This window comes from Anomaloglossus baeobatrachus, chromosome 3, assembly GCF_048569485.1.
Source record: "Anomaloglossus baeobatrachus isolate aAnoBae1 chromosome 3, aAnoBae1.hap1, whole genome shotgun sequence".
NCBI lineage: Eukaryota > Metazoa > Chordata > Amphibia > Anura > Aromobatidae > Anomaloglossus > Anomaloglossus baeobatrachus.
The window spans coordinates 455265207-455284650 of NC_134355.1; the positions used below are offsets into that span (position 1 = coordinate 455265207).

The 19444-nt window shown below is 43.2% G+C and overlaps 1 protein-coding gene across 1 annotated transcript in view; it reads right to left on the reverse strand.

Annotated features, from left to right (window-relative positions):
• The window catches only part of LOC142296638 (putative cation-transporting ATPase 13A4), a 523287-nt gene that overhangs the window by 459424 nt on the left and 44419 nt on the right, over positions 1–19444 (reverse strand). Inside the window, exons 2-4 of the mRNA XM_075340491.1 lie at positions 12096–12266; positions 11802–11933; positions 467–537 (exon numbers count right to left, since the gene is read on the reverse strand). Coding sequence (XP_075196606.1) covers positions 467–537; positions 11802–11933; positions 12096–12266 — 374 coding nt within the window. The remainder of the gene's footprint in view (positions 1–466; positions 538–11801; positions 11934–12095; positions 12267–19444) is intronic.

Consider the following 19444-nt stretch of genomic DNA (forward strand, 5'->3'; position numbering starts at 1 on the left):
TGGAGCAACACTGCATGAGAAGCAGCTTCTGAGAGGAAAAAAAGCTATGTTCTTAGAGGTCTAAAACCTCTGGAAGGAGCCTTCTGAGGGACATGAAGGTTTGGTCCATCTAGCTGGAGTGATCGAGTGGAGGGAGACAGCTCCATTTAGGATTATAGTGAGGAAACGTGGTACCCAAACCTGTGCGGTTGTACTACGGACTTTACAGACTTGAAACCTGTGTGTTGTGTGAGTTGCTGTAAAGCCAGGGAAGACTAATCTATGGTTTTGTTCTGGAGTGTGGTTTATGGAGGACTAAATAAACCCGATGAACTTTTAAATGAGAGAAGTGTTTCCTATTGCTACCTTGGAGACCAGCTAAGCGAGTGAGTACCCCCATCAGGGGAGCAGGCAAATGTATACACCCTATGTATAAAAAAAATAAGTCCCAGAGAAACTCTTTAAATATTACTTGTAATTCACTTACCCAATTTTTATAAACTTGTTCTCAGTGGGGATCCAGACATATCGTATTTTTTGCACTTGTATATATCTTACCTAATCATATGATAGAGAAAAGTCAGTAAGCAATTTATAATATTAGTAATTTTATCACAAATAAAACATCATCTCTGGCTATTTATTACTCTATCGTTGGCGTTTATCCTATAAATCCCTATTCTTTTTTAAATGCAGACATTTAAGGAGTAAAGGAACTGAGCTTGTATTATTTGGGATAGAGACACCAAGAAATCATACCGTAGTAGGGGACTCAGAAGTTTAAACTCAGAAGCAAGCTTACTTTTAGCCACAAAGGACCATAAAAACACCACTACTCAAATAAGAGGTACAAAAACTAGTATGATACAACTTCAGAAATATGTTACAGGGGTGACTATAAAGCCAATGACACTTATGGTTTATCAGGTATTTCAAAGCAATACTTGTTATGTACTTCATGCTGTAGCTTTACTGTTTCAAATGTTATCAGAACAGCAAGCAGAATCTTCTCAAGGACTGCAGGACCACAGGTTTTTTTCTTCTCCCACATCTTATTCATTCATGACCTTGTTATTGTCACAGTTCTGAAAGAAAGCCCTCCATTTCAATTATGCTCCATCACATCATATCCCAATGTGGCCACATGTATTATCAACCTCTCACTTCAGTCTCAGCCATGGCATTAACTATCCAAAAATACATCAATTTCAATTTCTTCTCAATAGAAAACATGCACCAACTATGGTTGCTATGTGAGAGTGCTTGGGGCAGTAGTTCTGTTTGAGGCACAGTTCTCGTTCATCCGGGCCCCTTACAGGGGGCTTGTGGTCCTTACTGGATGAGTGGACTTGTATAGGGTAGGTCATACCTTTTTGCAGGCTGCTTGTCACCATCGCTTCTGGCGAGCCAGGACAATCCCACAGTGAAGAAAGTAATAAAGGCCAACAGTTCTTAAACTATAGCATTTTACTGAACAAATTCAACAGTTCTTTTAGGGCCACTTTACACATGAGACAGTGGACAAACAACTTAAGCACAGTTACCAGAGTACAAGGCATCATTGGACATACTTTCTTCTCTATATCCTCACCTATTATCACAGTACTGTATGCAAAAGTCATTCTAGTCTATTCACTGTTCCATATCATCCCAGCAATAGGGACTAACAATGCTTTCATATCTGCCTTACAGGACTGCATAATCATTTCCCTTCCATTCCCATCTTGGTTCATTCCCACAGAGCTATAAGTTACACCGGCCATTCGGGCATTAGACTAAGTATCCTTCTAAGTACAGAGAAGCCAATTTTTCGCCAGAGTTAGATTATGATGCTGACCTTACTGTGTCCATCTGGTTTCTCAAATCTTTCTGTCTCACTAGGGTGTCAGTTGTAGTTGCCACAAAATAAGCATTAACTGTGACATTGGTGTTCTATATGATTTGCATGTCCATACTAGTCACAAGTTAAACCCTATCTAGTCCTCTACCAGGAAACAGTCACTTACCCCAAGAACTAACTCCACCCATTGTAGGCTAGTCCCAAGCTTAACTAATGCTTGCCCTGTTCATACTTCCTATCTTGACATTCCTTTGCATCTTATACAAATGATATTCAGACACATCAACTTACATTTACCTTTTACACTATGCATTATAACATCTACAGACAGTCATACATTACACCTTACATTAAACTACCAAGTGATATGCTAAATAAATAAATATATATATATATATATATATATATATATATATATATATATATATATAGAGTATACACATACATACAGGGTGGTCCAAAGTAGGTGGACATTTATTTTGACTTATATATAAAATTATATTTACTAACACAAGCATAACATTGACAATTCAATTTTATTCCATCAAGAAATATTGGTCCTAAACACTAAAACGTGAAATACCACCTCAAACATTGACACTAGGCTCATTTAGTTGTTGCTCTAATGTTAAATGCATGTTCTCATTATACCAGTAAATACAATTATGTCTGTTAATATGGCCAGATGATTTGAAAAAAAGCTTCATCACTCCACATAATGTTATCTAAAATTACTAGATTTTCTTCAGTTTCGTTAAGCATAATCTCACTAAATTGCAGTCGCCTGTCTGGATCATCCTCCAATAAATCATGGATTAGACGTGAACGATTAGCTTTCCACTCAATAGATTTCAGGATTCGCATGATAGAAGCTTGTGAAATTCCCAATTCTAAAGAGACTCCTCTGGAGGACTTTTTTAGATTCTGAACAAATGTTTCAGCAACAAGTTGTTTATTATTTTCTGTACAGGCTTTTTTGGTCGACCAGTTTTTGGAGCATTAAGAATTGAGCCAGTGGCATCGAATTTGTCATGAATGCGGTAAATGGTTTGTTTCTTTGGGGCTTGAGTACCAAATGTGTCAACCCAATTTGCTCTAACAGTTTCAGCATTTTGATAATTCCAATACTCTTTTAAAATCCATTTTCTTTGATCTGTATTTAAATTATTTGTCATTATGGGTTATCTGAATTATCTGAAAAGAAAACAGATTTGGAGGACATTTATCTGTGAAAACTAGATCTGTGAAACTGACTCAGTTGCCCTTAGGAACCTATCAGATTCCACCTTTCATTTTCCAAATAGTTTGTGAAGAATGAAAAGTGGAATCTGATTGGTTGCTAAGGGCAATTGAGTCAGTTTCACTTTACACCTTGTTTGATAAATCTCCCCCTTCATAACCTTATTACACATACTGTCCAACTACTTTTGGACCACCCTGTATATATGTATATATATACTAGCTATAGTACCCGGACGTTGCGTTGGATAGTAACTGTCTCTCTGTCTCTCTCCCAGTCTGTCTGTCTGTTTGTCTCTTTCCCTGTCTGTCTCTGTGTCTCTGTGTCTATCTGTCTGTTGTCTCTGTATCAGTCTCTCTGTCTCTCTCTATATCTGTGTTTCTGGGTCTGTCTGTCTCTATCTCTGTGTCTGTCTGTTTCTCTGTCTGTCTGTCTCTCTTTCTGTCTGTCCCTCTCTATCTCTCTGTCTGTCTCTCTCTTTCTCTCTGTCCCTCTCTATCTCTCTGTCTGTCTCTCTCTATCTCTGTGTCTGACTCTTTCCCCGTCTGTCTCTTTCCCCTTCTGTCTCTTTCCCCATTTTTGTATTTCCCCGTCTGTCTCTTTCCCCGTCTGTATCTTTCCCCATCTGTTTCTTTCCCCATCTGTCTCTCTCCCCGTCTGTCTCTCTCCCCATCTGTCTCTCTCTCTGTATGCCTCTCTCCCCATATGCCTCTCTCCCTATATGCCTCTCTCCCCGTCTGTCTCTTTCCCAGTCTGTCTCTTTCCCAGTCTGTCTCTTTCTCAGTCTGTCTCTTTCCAGGTCTGTCTCTTTTCAGGTCTGTCCCTTTCCAGGTCTGTCTCTTTCCTGGTCTGTCTCTTCCCGGTCTGCCTTTTTCCAGGTGTGTCTCTTTCCTGTATGCCTCTGTCTGTCTCTGTTTGTCTATGTCTCTTTCCCTGTGTGCCTCTTTCTCTGTCTGTGCCTGTCTGTGCCTGTCTGGCTGTCTCTGTCTGTCTGTCTCTCAGTCTGTATCTGTCTGTGTCTGTCTCTCCACCGACATCTTATTGCCTCACGCATAAGCTTCTTGTACTATGAATGTCCTTTGTTCCTATAGCAACTAATCACAGCTCATATTAATAGCCTGTAGTTCACAGCTCCATTCACTTTAATGGAGGCAGGTTTTTAGAGAGTAACTGTAAAGCGCCGGGTTACATTTTCTTGTCAAAACATAGTCTATGATGTTCCCTGAGTCGCATGAGGCATCTGTGCAAAATTACGTGATTGTAAATGTGAGGATGCAGATTCCTTTAGCAGACATACACACACACACACACACACACACACACACATACATACATACATACATACACACATACATACACTCAGCTTTATATATTAAATAAATATATATATATATATATATATATATATATTTCACACACAAACATATATACACACACACACATAGACAAAGACACATGGCATAATTGACATTGTAACACACAAACAAGTTTGGTGTCTGCAGGGTCAGGAACACACGGCTGTCTCGATCACCCTTTTACATTATTACCCATCTTTAGACATGGTCTTCTTCGTCAATGCAGACCATGCTACAATGGCCCATAGTTCCCAAGGGATTGCACAATGGATTCCTTCCTTGAAATGGTCAATGTTCAAAGTTCCTGACCCAGCAGGCACAAAGGTTGCCTGTTCCCATTTCCCCCTCCCCTCGACAACAATCCATCTGCCCTCAACCTATTGAGAGTGTGTCAGGTTTCCCAAAGAAGGCACATTTAGGACTGGGCACGTCCATGGGGCAAAGTCGAGGGTAGATAAACCTGAGTCAATGAAAGGGACTAATTGAGTACACTAGAGTATCAGAACATACAGTTGAAACCAGAAGTTTACATACACTATCTAAAAAGATAGACAAGCATGTTTTTCTCACTATCTGACAAGAAGTCATAATAAGCCTTTCCTATCAATTAGAATTACAAAAAATATTTATATTTTCCAAATGTCAGAATAATGACAATGTTTTAAGTAGAGATGAGCGAGCACCATAATATTCGCTATCGCTATACTCGTAATGAGTACTTTGTAATACTCGTGTATTCATTACAAATAGCGAGTACAATGCAAGTCAATGGGAAATGCAAGTAATTTTTTGCTGGACCTAACAGAGAGGTCTGGGGACCTGAGGAAAAGGCTGAAATGGATGGGAAAGTGATGAAAGTGAATGAGTAGAGCCTGGAGAAAATGCCTGCAGGCATTTTTGACTCGCATATGGTTTCTGGGAATGAGGAGGTCACAATATTATGCCCCTGATTCTCTCTCCTAGCGCTTCCTACACACTGATCACGGCACGGCTGTCACACTGCTCCGCTACCTCTCATTTTTCTTCCCTACCGCTCATTAGCCTCATCACATATTCACTGCTTTTCCCTGTGATTGGTTGGAGTTAGATCCGCCCCCAAGCTGAGTGACAGCTGTCTGACTGCAATCAATCACAGCCGCTGGCTTTGCGGGTCTATATCGTACAGTAAAATAAATAAATAAATAATTTAAAAAAACTGTGTGCGGTCCCCCCAATTCTGATACTCAACCAAGATAAAGCCTCACAGCAGAGGGTTGGTGTTCTCAGGTTGAGGAGACCTGCATTTTTGGGAAGCCTCAAGCCTAAAAATATGAGCCAGCAGCCGCCCGGATTTGCCACATCCATTAAATGCGTCAATCCAGAAGCTTTACCTTGCTCATCCTGAATGCCCTGGTGTGGTGGCAATTGCGGTAATAAGGAGTTAATTGCAGCCCATAGCAGTCTTAGGTTAATCATGGCAGGCATCTATGAGCTACCCCCAATGATTAATCTGTAAGTGAAAGAAAAAAAACCAAACATCAATAAATATTTGGAATAAAATACAAAAAAGCCCCTTCTTTTACCACTTTATTAACCCCCCATACAGCCCTCCAGGTCCTACATAATCCACATGAGGTCTCACGATGGTCCTGGCTCTGCTACATTTGAGTCTGGAGAGACTGCAAACATGTCCGATCTCTCCAGGCTCCGAGACACACTGACAAGAAGGACCCGGCTGCCAGCAGTTATGTCACTCAGTTCATCAGCTGTCATACCCAGGTTCCCCCGGTATATCCTCTGGTGACCTGAAGCACTCTGGCTTAAAGTGTGGGATTGTGTCCCATACCCAGCCAGTACTTTAACAGTGACAGTGCCGGAATGGAGGTGCGGGCTGCCCTGCACTCCCCGGATGGCATTGTCAGTGTTAAAGTGCGGAGCCTGTCCCGCTCCCTGCCAGCACTTCAACACTGACAATGCCATCCAGGTAGAGCGGTGATCACAACCCGCCATCTGCTTTGAGTCAGGTGTGTGTGTGTCAGCAGCTCCTCCTGGCAGTGCACACAGCTCTGCTGGGAGGAGCAATTAAGGTCAGCACATGCTGCGGTGACCAGTGATCACAGCCCGCCATCTGCTTTGAGGCGGGTGTGTGTCGGCAGCTCTTTCTGGCAGTGCTTGTGCAAGTCTACAATTCTTTTCCTGACATCTTGGCTGATTTCTTTGATTTAACCATGATTCTGCACAAAGAAGCAGTGTGTTTAAGGTGTGCACTAAAATACATCCACAAGTGTGTCTCTAATTAACTCAGATGTTGCTAATTAATCTGTCAAAGACATGACATCATCATATGAGCTGTAAGTGTATATAAACTTTAGACTTTGCAGAAAGTAATATAAGTGAGTTAATACATTCTCCTATTATTCTGGTATTTGGCAAATATAAATAATATTGATAATGCTAAATGACCTAAAACAGGAAATATTTATTTTGATATCATGTCAGATGGGGAGAAAAACATACATACAGTAAGTGTCTTTTTAGATAGTGTATGTGTCGCGGGCGGAGGAGGGGACACTGCGCTCTCCCACTGCTGCTGCTCGGTGGTGGCTCGAGCGGTGGGCCAGATCCCAGGGACTCAAGCGGTGTTCCTCGCCCGTGAGTGAAAAGGGGATTTGATTGTGGGGATTTGATATTGTCCGTGACGCCACCGCTGCTCTGAACGGGGATCCCGGGAGTGATGACAGGGAGCAGCTTGGATGTTGGTTCTCCCCTCCGTGGGTAGGGGGGGTTGGTTGTCCCGGGGCCCGGTGAGGGGGTAGGTTTGGATGGCAGGCGGGTTACGGGGCCTGGCGAGGTGCAGGGTCGCGGGGGCAGCGCTGTGCTGCACGGCACGGTGGTACTCACTCAGCCAGTAACACACACGGAGTCTCTGATGAAACAAACGGCTGGATGGACGGGTCCCACAGATGTCTGCGGTGTTTTTCCCCTGACCCCAGGTTGGTAATGTAAGTCCTTTCCTGCACCTTCCGTACGCTCCTCCTGCACTCCGGTTTCCAGCTGGCTCCCCGGTTCAGTACCGGTGGGCCACCACCCAGCCCCGGCTACCTACGGTTCCACCAGACTGTCTTCCCGGCTCTCGCAGACGGCCACTACCATCTGCCTGACTGCTACACGAGGACCCTAGGCTCCAACCTAGGCCCCAGTCTGCGTCTGCCTCCCTGCAGACCTCCTCTCTCTTCATCTGCCTGGACTTGTCTGGGCTTGTTTCCTGCCTCAGGCCAGCTAAACTCCTCGATGGGCGTGCCCATCTGCCTGACTCCGCCCACCTGGTGTGTCTGTCTGAACCCGAGGAAGAAACCAGGTCTCACTGGGGATGACTTCTGTGTACTGCTGAGGGTGGGGGTGTGTGTGTGTGTTGTTACCTGTGGCCCCTGGCTTGTCCAGGGCGCCACATTCTCCCTTAGTAAAATGCAGACCGTCCGCAGGCTGTCCGTCCATCACCGGTTTTATTTTCACAAACTGAAAAAGATAAAACACTTTAAAACATTTTCACACATGCATTTTTTTTTTTTTTTTTTTTTTTTATACAACTTCTCTTACGGGAGGCATAACACTTTTAATAACGGCAATGGAACGGGTCCTTCAGTCACCCACCCAAACAACCTGACCCTGATGCTGCCCCTAAGAAGTGGGCAGCACCCCTTGACCGCAGTCCAAGAACGGGCCCAGATTCCTTAACGGGATGGGTGCTTTTCTGCCGTTGCGGCCGGGCGGACTGCCGGAGCCGTCGTCATCAGCGGTGCCGGATGGACGGGACATCTCGCGCAGTGGTGTTCCAGGAACCAAATACTGGCAGAGTCCTGGCGTCCCTGCTTCCGCAGCCGCGGTTCACATGCGGCCGGACGCCATCCGCCCCCCCTTAGTGTCTCTCTGGCACCTCCTCTACAGGGGCGGGGTTTTGACTTTCATGCCTCCACTTCTCGGGAAGACGCTCGAGCGGGGACTTTTCGCGCCCAAAATGGCGGCTTCTCAAGTTTTTTGGCCGGACACCTCCGGCGGTCACAAGGCACACCTCTACCAGACGGCAGAGCGGTAAGATCCTGTTCGTGACGCCAAGTTGTCGCGGGCGGAGGAGGGGACGCTGCGCTCTCCCACTGCTCGGGTTCGGCTGCTGCTGCTGCTGCTTGGTGGTGGCTCGAGCGGTGGGCCGGATCCCGGGGACTCGAGCGGTGTTCCTCGCCCGTGAGTGAAAAGGGGATTTGATTGTGGGGATTTCATATTGTCCGTGACGCCACCCACGATTGTGGTGAGTTTGGTGACACCACCGCTGCTCTGGACGGGGATCCCGGGAGCGATGACAGGGAGCAGCTTGGATGTTGGTTCTCCCCTCCGTGGGTAGGGGGGGTTGGTTGTCCCGGGGCCCGGTGAGGGGGTAGGTTTGGATGGCAGGCGGGTTACAGGGCCTGGCGAGGTGCAGGGTCACGGGGCAGCGCTGTGCCGCACGGCACGGTGGTACTCACTCAGCCAGTAACACACACGGAGTCTCTGATGAAACAAACGGCTGGATAGACGGGTCCCACAGACGGCTGCGGTGTTTTTCCCCTGACCCCAGGTTGGTAATGTAAGTCCTTTCCTGCACCTTCCGTACGCTCCTCCTGCGCTCCGGTTTCCAGCTGGTTCCCCGGTTCAGTACCGGTGGGCCACCGCCCAGCCCCGGCTACCTACGGTTCCACCAGACTGTCTTCCCGGCTCTCGCAGACGGCCACTACCGTCTGCCTGACTGCTACACGAGGGCCCTAGGCTCCAACCTAGGCCCCAGTCTGCGTCTGCCTCCCTGCAGACCTCCTCTCTCTTCCTCTGCCTGGACTTGTTTCCTGCCTCAGGCCAGCTAAACTCCTCAATGGGCGTGCCCATCTGCCTGACTCCGCCCACCTGGTGTGTCTGTCTGAACCCGAGGAAGAAATCAGGTCTCACTAGAGATGACTCCTGTGAACTGCTGAGGGTGGGTGTGTGTGTGTGTGTTTTTACCTGTGGCCCCTGGCTTGTCCAGGGCGCCACATATGTAACCTTCTGGATTCAACTGTAGCTCATAGTTGGATTGGGTACAGTCAATAGCTAAAGGCAAGTAGACCCTTCACGGCTCCAGAGTCCTTCAAATCCAACAGGATGGTGCACAACATGTGCAAAATAAACTTAGGAAGAGTTAAACATAAAAACTTTGGCCATCCATGACTGTTACAGAGGAGCATCCAAAACATTATGCAAAAGACAAACAAGATGCCTCTCCACTCCTTCCAACGTATTCAGTCTGGGGTCTCCTTTTGTTTCTCTCCCTGAATATGAGTATGGACCATGAGATACATACACAATGATCAGTCGAACTGTTACTTCCATGGAGGTTGTGACCTCACTTCCTCTGAAGATGTTCTGTGGACTCTGATGTGTCACAGGCCATGTAGGGACTAACGAATGGTGTAGCTTTACCAATAGATGTGGGCTCCCAGTCACCACTGGCAGCCTTGTTACTGCTACCGCATAACAGCCCCTCGTCCACTGTGAGGTTTGCCTCAATTCCCCCAGTATTGTACTTTTAAATTCCTACCAACTCCTCTTGCTCTTTTTTTTCGTCGGTCTTGCTGACAATTCATTCAGCTTTGCTGGAGTCAGAGGAGGAGGATTCCTCTTCTGAGGTCGAGATGTCGCTCGGGGTAACACTATGTACCAAAGCCAGATCAGGTTGAGGGTTGGCAGGGACAGGGTTCTCTCTGGAGTCGGCTCCTGAGCAACCCTTGGGGCCAGTACCTTCTCCAAGTTGGGTGGAGGGTCTGTCAGCAATGAAGCCAACAAAACCCACAGCTGATCTAGGAGTCTTCTGCATTCTGTTCCTATTCCATTTGAGCACCACTTTCATCCACCTCAGTGAGTTTCCAGCCGCCCTCCCTCCCCTAGCCCTCCTTTATAGGGTCTTTTGTAAAAATGCTCAAGTTTCTCATTGACTTCTATTATATTTGTACTCGAGTCGAGCCATCCAAGCTGCTAAATTTGAGTACTCAAGCATTTTAGTGCTCGATCATCACTAGTGAGAAGCCCAGTTAAACAAGAGGTGGAACTATCACTCAACTCAAACTAAGGAGCCATATACTGTGTTTGCTTGTATAAGTTGCACCAATTAAAGTAGGGAAAAACCTGGTGAGTTTTAGGCCTACCTAGATTTATTTAATGGTGGGTGTTATTCAATAAAAGGACTGCAAATTATGTTTGCAAAATAGCTCATAAATAATTGAATAGAAATCAGATAACCTCCTGAAATAATTTAGAATTTAAATCCAATATAACATAAAAATATTGCTTTTTATTTAAATATCAGATCAAAATTCTTTGCTGTTTAATTAAGAAATCGATAGACTTTTTTTTCAGTAACTGTTCGTCACCTTTTTTCTTATCTTCATATTTTCAGAGATAGGCCACATTCACAGGATCAGTGTTTTACCAATCAGAGGAAATGTATAATTGACAATCAAATAGTTACCCTATTAACAGAGTCTAAATAACAGACAATATTCCTACAAAAAATTAGACTCTACATATTTATATCTTTGAAAATATTTTCGTCTCTTTGTTTTTGCAAAAAAATATTTTATTAGAAACATTACATGAATAGAAAGGGAAAGAGCAAATCCTTAGTAACAAATGCGACTAATTATTGCGAACATTAGATATACACAGGGGGGTCAATCAACATAATAACCCTATAAAAATCACAGGTAAAAAAACTATTTTTCCTTGTACCACCCAAGTTAAGTAAAAAATGTGCTGTGTGCAACAAGATTTATATTATTCACATTGAAGCATGCTGTTATCTCAAATGGACACTAGATGGCACAAGTGCCTATACAAACATTAACAAGGGATTCCCAGCCAGTCTCCCATGCTGTTAATGCCCTGACAAGGGCAGACACATTCAGCTAAGAGTGGCCATTGACGAATTTATCTTAGTGACTTGTACTACATATATCTGTGTCCATATACTATTAATATAAAGTGCATAAGCTTAATAAAATAATGACACTTGATGCAAACAGGCTTATATCCTTGTAAAGTGCAAATGCAGTTTGCTATATACAATTCAAATACATAACAGTCTTATATAAAGTGCAAATGCAGTTTGGTATATTTAATTATGATCAATATGCAAAAAAAACGCCTATATCATTCTAAAGTCTAAAATAGAAACAGGTGTACCACTTCTCCATTTTCTACCCATTCCAGGGATTTGATTTACAAATAATAATGTAAAATACTCCGCAAATACTGAAGGTGTGAATGTGGCCTTAACGTATATCTTCAGTTATATATAAGAAAAACCATACATAAGCTCACCATTACTACTTTGACAGGACAAAATACGTACCTTGCCTTCCGGCCCCATTATAGATTTGCATATGTATGAATTTTTATCACTAATAACTGAAGACCTAGTTTTCGTTGTTTTATGGAGATTAAGCTGGATTACTGATTTCTTTATGTAGTCTTTAAATTCTCCCTGGAAATATAATAAAGTGTAATTAGTTAATTTGTAGTACCCTTTTGAAAGAATCTGCACAAATCACAAAACTAATCTGGACTTTACTTTTTTCATCACAAAGAGATTGAACAATGTATAACCATTCATGCATTTTAATAAATTACAAAATACTGTACTTACAGTTTGTAGCAAAACTGTATCAGCATGTGCTAAATTACACGGAACACAGTGACACCAAACATCCAGCTCTGGTTTCCAGTAGAAGATCAATTTTAGGAATCCTAAAGAAAATATGTAACCAAGAAGACACAAAACTTTCCTCCACCTCTCTGATTTGTATCCGAATATCTCCTAAAATAGAAGAACAGAATAGAATATCGGAAGAATAAAATAAAAATGGATTAGTGTTTAACAGGCCCTTTCACCAAATTCTTTCATGTTGAACTGGACACAGTATAGTAGTGGCTGCAAAGTGTAATAAAATGTTTTATTTTATTGATTTTTTTTTAATTTTGTCTTTTAGTTGTGGAGAAATTAGCAATTAAAGTACCTTGATCCTGAGTTAATTTTCATTAAATCGAAAGAAGTGTTAGGAGATAGCTTTTACTAGGGGTATATATTTTTCTCCCTGTATGACACTGACCATTTATAAGTAGGCATCAAAGCTCAGAAGAAAAAAGAACACGCCCCCAACATAGCCTCGAGACAGTATTTCAGTGTGCAAGATGTATAACATCACACAACCCTGATCTCTTGGTTTAACTTCCTACTGGGGAAGTGTTGGGGAAGGAGCAGTACAGCTGAGTTTACTTGAGTCACATTACAAACCTTTCTACTAGCTGTCCTCTTCTCATAGCATTGTCACTTTCACTGTACTGCCTCTTACCACACACTGCCTGTCTGGAGATTAGTATGTAATCACAAGTTTAATGTGCTTAAACACATTGTAATTGCTCTGCAGTGAGATTAGTGATATCATTATGTCTCACATAGTAGAAATTTGCCTGCTGTGGCCTACTCCTTTGTGAGATATATTGCAATTCTGTTCTGATCTAACTGCAGAGCGATTACAAAATGCCTAATCACAAACAAACATAATTGAGATACCAACACTTTGTGCTTTCAGCTCCACACAGGCAGTGTGGGGAAGGAGTAGTACAGTTGAGCTTGTAGCACTCTAAAAGGAGGAAAGCTGATAGATGGGCTGTAATTTGAAATAGTTAATCTCCACTTCAATGTCCATTGCATAACATTGACTCATGCAGGAGGAAAGACCAAGAGATCCGAGCTGTGTCACTACATTTCATATGCTGAAAAACCAGCTCTAAGCTATGGTGGGGCATACTCTTCTTTCTCCTGAGTGTTGCTGCCTGAGTATCATTGGTCAGCATCATGTACTGGGAAACTGTACTTGCCCCCAGTGAAAATTCTCTAATAAAATATAATATCTAGTGATGGGCGAACCGACAGATACCCAGATTCAGCAGGTCTACCTGGGTTTAATAAAAAAAAATCCATTTTGAGTCTGGAATAAATCCTGGATATCTAGTCAGACATCAATCTCTATATATGTCTATAAGGACCTGAATCACGGGTTTTAAAATAGTGGTAGAAAGGGCAAGAGTGTTTGGAGGATTTGTTTTATACTTACCAGTCTCTGCACAGCTGTAACACTACTTCTGGGCCACTCATACTACTTCCGAGGCCGCTTATTAACCTCATGCATATGCACTGCTTCGCCCACCCACTGGCAGTCTAAGTGCCTCTGATTGGTTGCAGATCGCGACTCCACCCTGTGTGACAACATGTCTGACTGCTTGCAATCACACATGCTGTGTGGTTGTCTATGTTGCTGTAAATGAAAATAAAAAATTGGCATAGAGTCCCCCCATATTTTGATGCTCAGCACAGACAGAGCATACGGCTACAAGCTGCAGCCTCCAGCTGTGTGCTTTTCTTGACTGTGTATCAAAATAAGAGGAACTTCATGCAGCTTTTTTTTAATTATTTTAATAAATAATTTTAAAAAACTGTGTGCGTTGTCCCCCAATTTTGATCACCAGCAATGACAAAACCAACAGCTGGGGGCTGGTATTCTCAGGCCATGGAGACCCATGATTATTGAGCCCCCAGCTTAAAAAAAGCAGCCCGCAGCTGCCCAGAATTGTTGAATCAATTAGGTGCAACAATCCTGGAACTTTACCCTTGTCATCCCGATTGCCTTGGTGCAGTAGCAATCGGGGTAATAAGGGGTTAATGAGAGCTCACAGTTGCCACTAAGCCCTAGATTAATAATTGGAAGCATATATGAGACCCCAAAATACAAATCTGTAAGTGAAAAAAAAATAAACACAAACAACAAAAAAATCCTTTATTTGAAATAAAATACAAAAAACCCCACCCTTTTTCTCCAGTTTATTAACCTCCAAAACACCCTGGTCTGACGTAATCCACACAAGGTTCCACAATGATTCCAGCTCTGTTACATACTGAAGTGACAGCACGTGGGCACAGAACATGTCTGCATGCTCTGAGCTTCAGGCAGAGAACAACTGATCTGTAGCGATGTCAATCATTTTATTTATGGTTACAGCTGAAGGTTCCCATGGTACCCTATGTGTGACTGCAGGTAGCCTGACCTCAGGTGTCCTCATTAAACTCAATGACCTCCCCTCAGGTTCACAGAGCAGCATCTCCTGGCAGAAAACCACATTTTTTATCCTAAGAGATGCAGACTTGGTGCTGAAATTATACACCATATTCCTGCACCAAATCTGCATCTTCTGGAGAAAACAAGAGAGTAAAAACATGATGCGGTTTTCATGTAATATTGATGCAATTTTTTGCCAGGAGATGCAGATTTGGTGCATGAATATGGTGTATAAATTTCAGCACCAAATCTGCATCTCTTGGCAAAAAAATGCCTAAAAAGTGTTTGGTTTTCTGCCACAAGGTGCAAATGTGGTGCTGAAATCTGGTGCAGACATTTTGGTGCTGAAATTTATGCACCATATTCCTGCACCAAATCTGAATTTCCTGGCAAAAAGATTGCATTACTATGACATTAGAACCTTGTTTTGATGCATTTATTGGCCAGAAAATGCAGATTTGGTGCAGGAGTATTGTGTATAAATTTCAGCACCAAATCTGCATCACTTGGCAAAACCCACCCGTAGTTTTCTGCCAGGAAATACAAGTCTGAGAACTCATTTACCTCACTGAGTTTAATGAGATCACTTGTCATCAGATTACCTGCAGCCACAGGTGAGGGATCATGGGAACCTCCAGCTGTGACCTCAAATAAGCTAAGTGACATCACTGCTCATCGCTGCGGTCCGTGGCACTGTGACTTCAGTATATATGTAGCAGAGCTGGAATCTTCGTGGAACCTCGTCTGGATTACGTCGGACCTGGGTGTTTAAAGTTAAAGAGGGTTTTTCTTTACATAAAGAATTTTTTTGGTGTTTGTGTTTTTTTCTTTTCACTTACAGATTGGTAATGGGAGGCTGGAAGGTCTCATAGATACTTCACATTACTAATCTAGGGCTTAGTGGCACGTGAGCTGTAATTAACCCCGTTTTACTCTGATTGCCCCTACATCAGGGCAATCAGAATGAGACAGGTAAAGTTTCAGGATTGTCGCATATAATGGATGCGACAATTCTGGGATTCTGCAGGCTATTTTTAGGCTGGAGAGTGCTCCAATAACCATGGGACTCACCAGCCTGAGAATTCCAGCCTCAAGCTTTTAGGTTTATCATGTCTGGGTATCAAAATTATGGGGGCTGAATGCAAATTTATAAAAATTAATTATTTAAAAAAATAATTATTTTTTAAATAATAAAAAAAAAAGCCACATGGGGTCCCTCTTTTTTTCATACATAGCCAAGATAAACACAAAGCTGGGGGATGCAGCCTTTAGCCGTATGCTTGATCTGTGCATTATACTATTGGGGGACCCAACGTCAATTTTTTATTTTTTATTTACTTACACACCAATATAGACAGTCACATAGCGTCTGTGATTGAAGCTGTCAAACAGAGTGGGGGAGTGGTCTAACTGCAATCAATCACAGTCTCCGAGACTGCTGATGGGGAAGTAGTGCATATTCACAACGTTAATGAGCGTCCCCAGAAGTAGTATGAGCAGCCCTGAAAGTAGTGTTACAGCAGCGTGGGAGACTGATAAGTATAATGCGCTTACTTTTCCATATTTTCTCTATTTTTTTAATTAACCGAGTTGCCAGATCCATATAGGTACCTGGAAGTCCCTCAGAACTCCGGGCCCGAGGTCGGTGAACGGGTACTTGTCAACCCACGCAGATCTGAACTTTTACAGCCCAGGTTCGCCCATCACTACTAACATCATTTAAACAAGAGGAAAAACATGAACAAAATATCAGTTGCCCTTTCTAAATTTAAGCAATGTAAATCTTTATTAGCTAGCAAAATACAAAACCTTGGCAAAATAGACAAAATCCATTTAAAATTGCATCATTGTGCCAAAACCTGTTTCCTAGGCCAAAAATTTGCACTGGGATACAATCTACATGACCAGCATGATAATCAAGAGAGATAGGTAAGTAGTATGGATATCTAAGATAGCTATGAATGGGCACTATCCCAAAGGGATGTCAAATGACAGATTATAAAGAAGAAACATCCAATATAGATGTACAAATATAAAATAACGCAGTATTAAAAGAATATAAAAAAGGGTAATCTCAACTATGGGCAATAAAGTGCCATGTACATAGCCACTCAAGAAAATTGGCAGAAAGAAAAGCAGCATATTGGAATGAGATCCCCATGCATATTATGGTGGCTAGCCTATTATCATTGATGCATCTACACTACCATTATTAATATATATACATACATACACACATATCACCATACCTAATGATGTGCATGTGTTTGTACTTATTCTGAATCACTTGTGCCTAGACAAAGCTCCATTCTGGTGGTCTCTTATCGCCACTTTATTTATTATAAACATGCTTCAGCTATTATACTACCACTGCTTGATTGTTTGCTTAGCTGGTGATGCACATACAGTGTTTTGAAAAAGTATTCAAACATCATGACTTTTCCAAATTTTTTCGCATTACACACACAAACGTAAGTGTATTTTAATGGGGTTTTATGTGATATATTCAAAATAAGTAGCAAATATTTGTGAAATGTAAAGGAAACTATACATGGTTTTTGAAGTATTTTAAAAACATAAATTTGAAATTTGATTCAGAAAACAAGACGGTTGGATAGCACAACACAAAGAATTGCAATTTAACTTTACATTAGTCAATGTAAATGCAAGTTTAAGCTATCCTAATTAGAGATGAGGGGATGAGGGAATCCGTGGAAGTTCGGTTCAGCAGGTGCAATTGAACAGAACCTCCACAGGTTTGAACTTGACCGAGCCCAATGGAAGTTACTGATTGACAGTTTGGGTCTCTGCCCACATACAGCCAGCCATAAGCAGAACACTTCCAAGAGAGGGTGGGCGGGGTTTTTAAGGGGGGGTAGGAGATGTTCCTCGCTCCTGCGGCTTCACACACAGCGATGTGTGCTGCCACAGGAGCGAGGAACAACATCGGACTGTCGCGTCAGCGTAATTATGGATTACGCCGACGCTGCACCGATGATACGATTACGACGCTTTTGCACTCGTTAATCGTATCATCGAGCCTTTACACACTACGATGTCGCATGCGATGCCGGAAGTGCGTCATTTTCAATTTGACCCCACCGACATCGCACCTGCGATATCGTAGTGTGCAAAGCCCGCCTAACTCCGTACCCGAAACTGTGTGTTTTTGTAAATTCGGTGTTCGGCTCGAAAACTGAACAGTGAACATGACTGATTCCAACCTTAAATCCTCTGCACCAAAAGCAATGAACTTTAACTCTTAAACGTACTGAAATAACTCACATCACAGACCAAATGTTGGGTAGGCAACTGGCCACAGCTATCAATTAATTTATTAATTAACCGATATGTGTAAAAACTTACCTCCACCAACCACCTCTTCCTTCCCCCATGCTGGTCACTGCCCAAGGCAGTGGGCATGTAACTCTTTCAGCACCCAAACAACCCGCTAGCTTTGATTACGACATACCTCGTAAAACAAGTATGGACCGAAATACCAACTAACTGTCACATTAACATACCCCAGAAAATGAGTATGGACCGAAATATCATCCAAAAATCCAAGGGGTAAGTGGGAGGGAACTTGTACCCTACAAACTTTGATACCCCTTCTTACCCCTCCCTCATATCCCCAAACCAATCACTGCTTCACCATATATACCAGCAAAGGTAATTTTGCAACATTTTTCAGCCTGTTAACCCTTCCCAGCCCTTGGCCCCTGTGCTATTTGCTATTGGGCCTGCTAGACAGCTTCCAGCCTTAAATCCTCTGCACCAAAACCAATGACCTTTAACTCTTAAACGTACCTGAAATAACAAACACCACAGACCAAATGTTGGGTAGGCAAATGACCAAAGCTTTAATAATTAATTTATTAATTAACCAATATTTATAAAAAACCTTTTATATATCCATATCCATCGCCTTATTGGGCCCTGACTTCCAGCAACCACCTCTTCCTTCATTACCCATGCTGGTCAATGCTCAAGGCAGTGAGCATGTGACACTTTCAGGGCCAAAACAACCCGCCACTGGATTAGATTGCATACCGCCTATGCCATTCTTCGACCACCGCCACTCAACAAGCCCATAGCACTTTCCAAATCGTCCTGCAAACCAGACAAGAAGTTATTGTTGCCTATGTAATTTAAATGAACCCCATCCGCCCGCGGCAGACCCTGATTGTCCCCTTTGAACATGCGGTGACACACGACCACACCCCGTTTGCCCTTACAAAACACGAAACCCTAGGGTTCAGCAACCTGCGAGACATTTCCAATACCGTTATGCTGTAGGCCCCTTTCTGAAGCCATCTAGGAACAATTTCAGACCTTACCAACATATGTGACGCCCTGGGCAAGCCAGGGGTCACAGGTCATCACACCACCACACCCTACATCCCAGTTAGGAACACCAAAGCTACTAAAATCCTTGTTGCCTTCCTCCAGGGGCTGATGTTCACACCAGGGGGTGGGCCAGGCGGTTGGCTCCGCCCACCGAGGAGTACACAGCCCTGGAGGCGGGAAGAACCAGGCAGTTAGAGAAAGGAGGAGGAAGTGAGAGGAGTTAAGCTAGGGAAGTGAAGGAGAAAACAGATAAGTGAAAGTGAAGTGGTAGTGGAGCAAAGAAGAAAAGGAGTGAAAGTGAACGTAGAAAGACCTGAAGTTAGTCCAGCTAAGTGCAGGACAGTGTCAGCAAGGTCAGCAACAGCGGTGATCGTCTGGAGGGGGACTGCTCGGAGGTTGCTGGAATGACCGCGGACGGGTACTGGCCCGGCGGTCTGGAGCAGTATACGAAGGACAGTCAGCACCAGGGCAGGGGCCTCTCGGACCCCGGCAAGGCTAGGAGTCACCATAATTTGCCGAATCCGTCAGT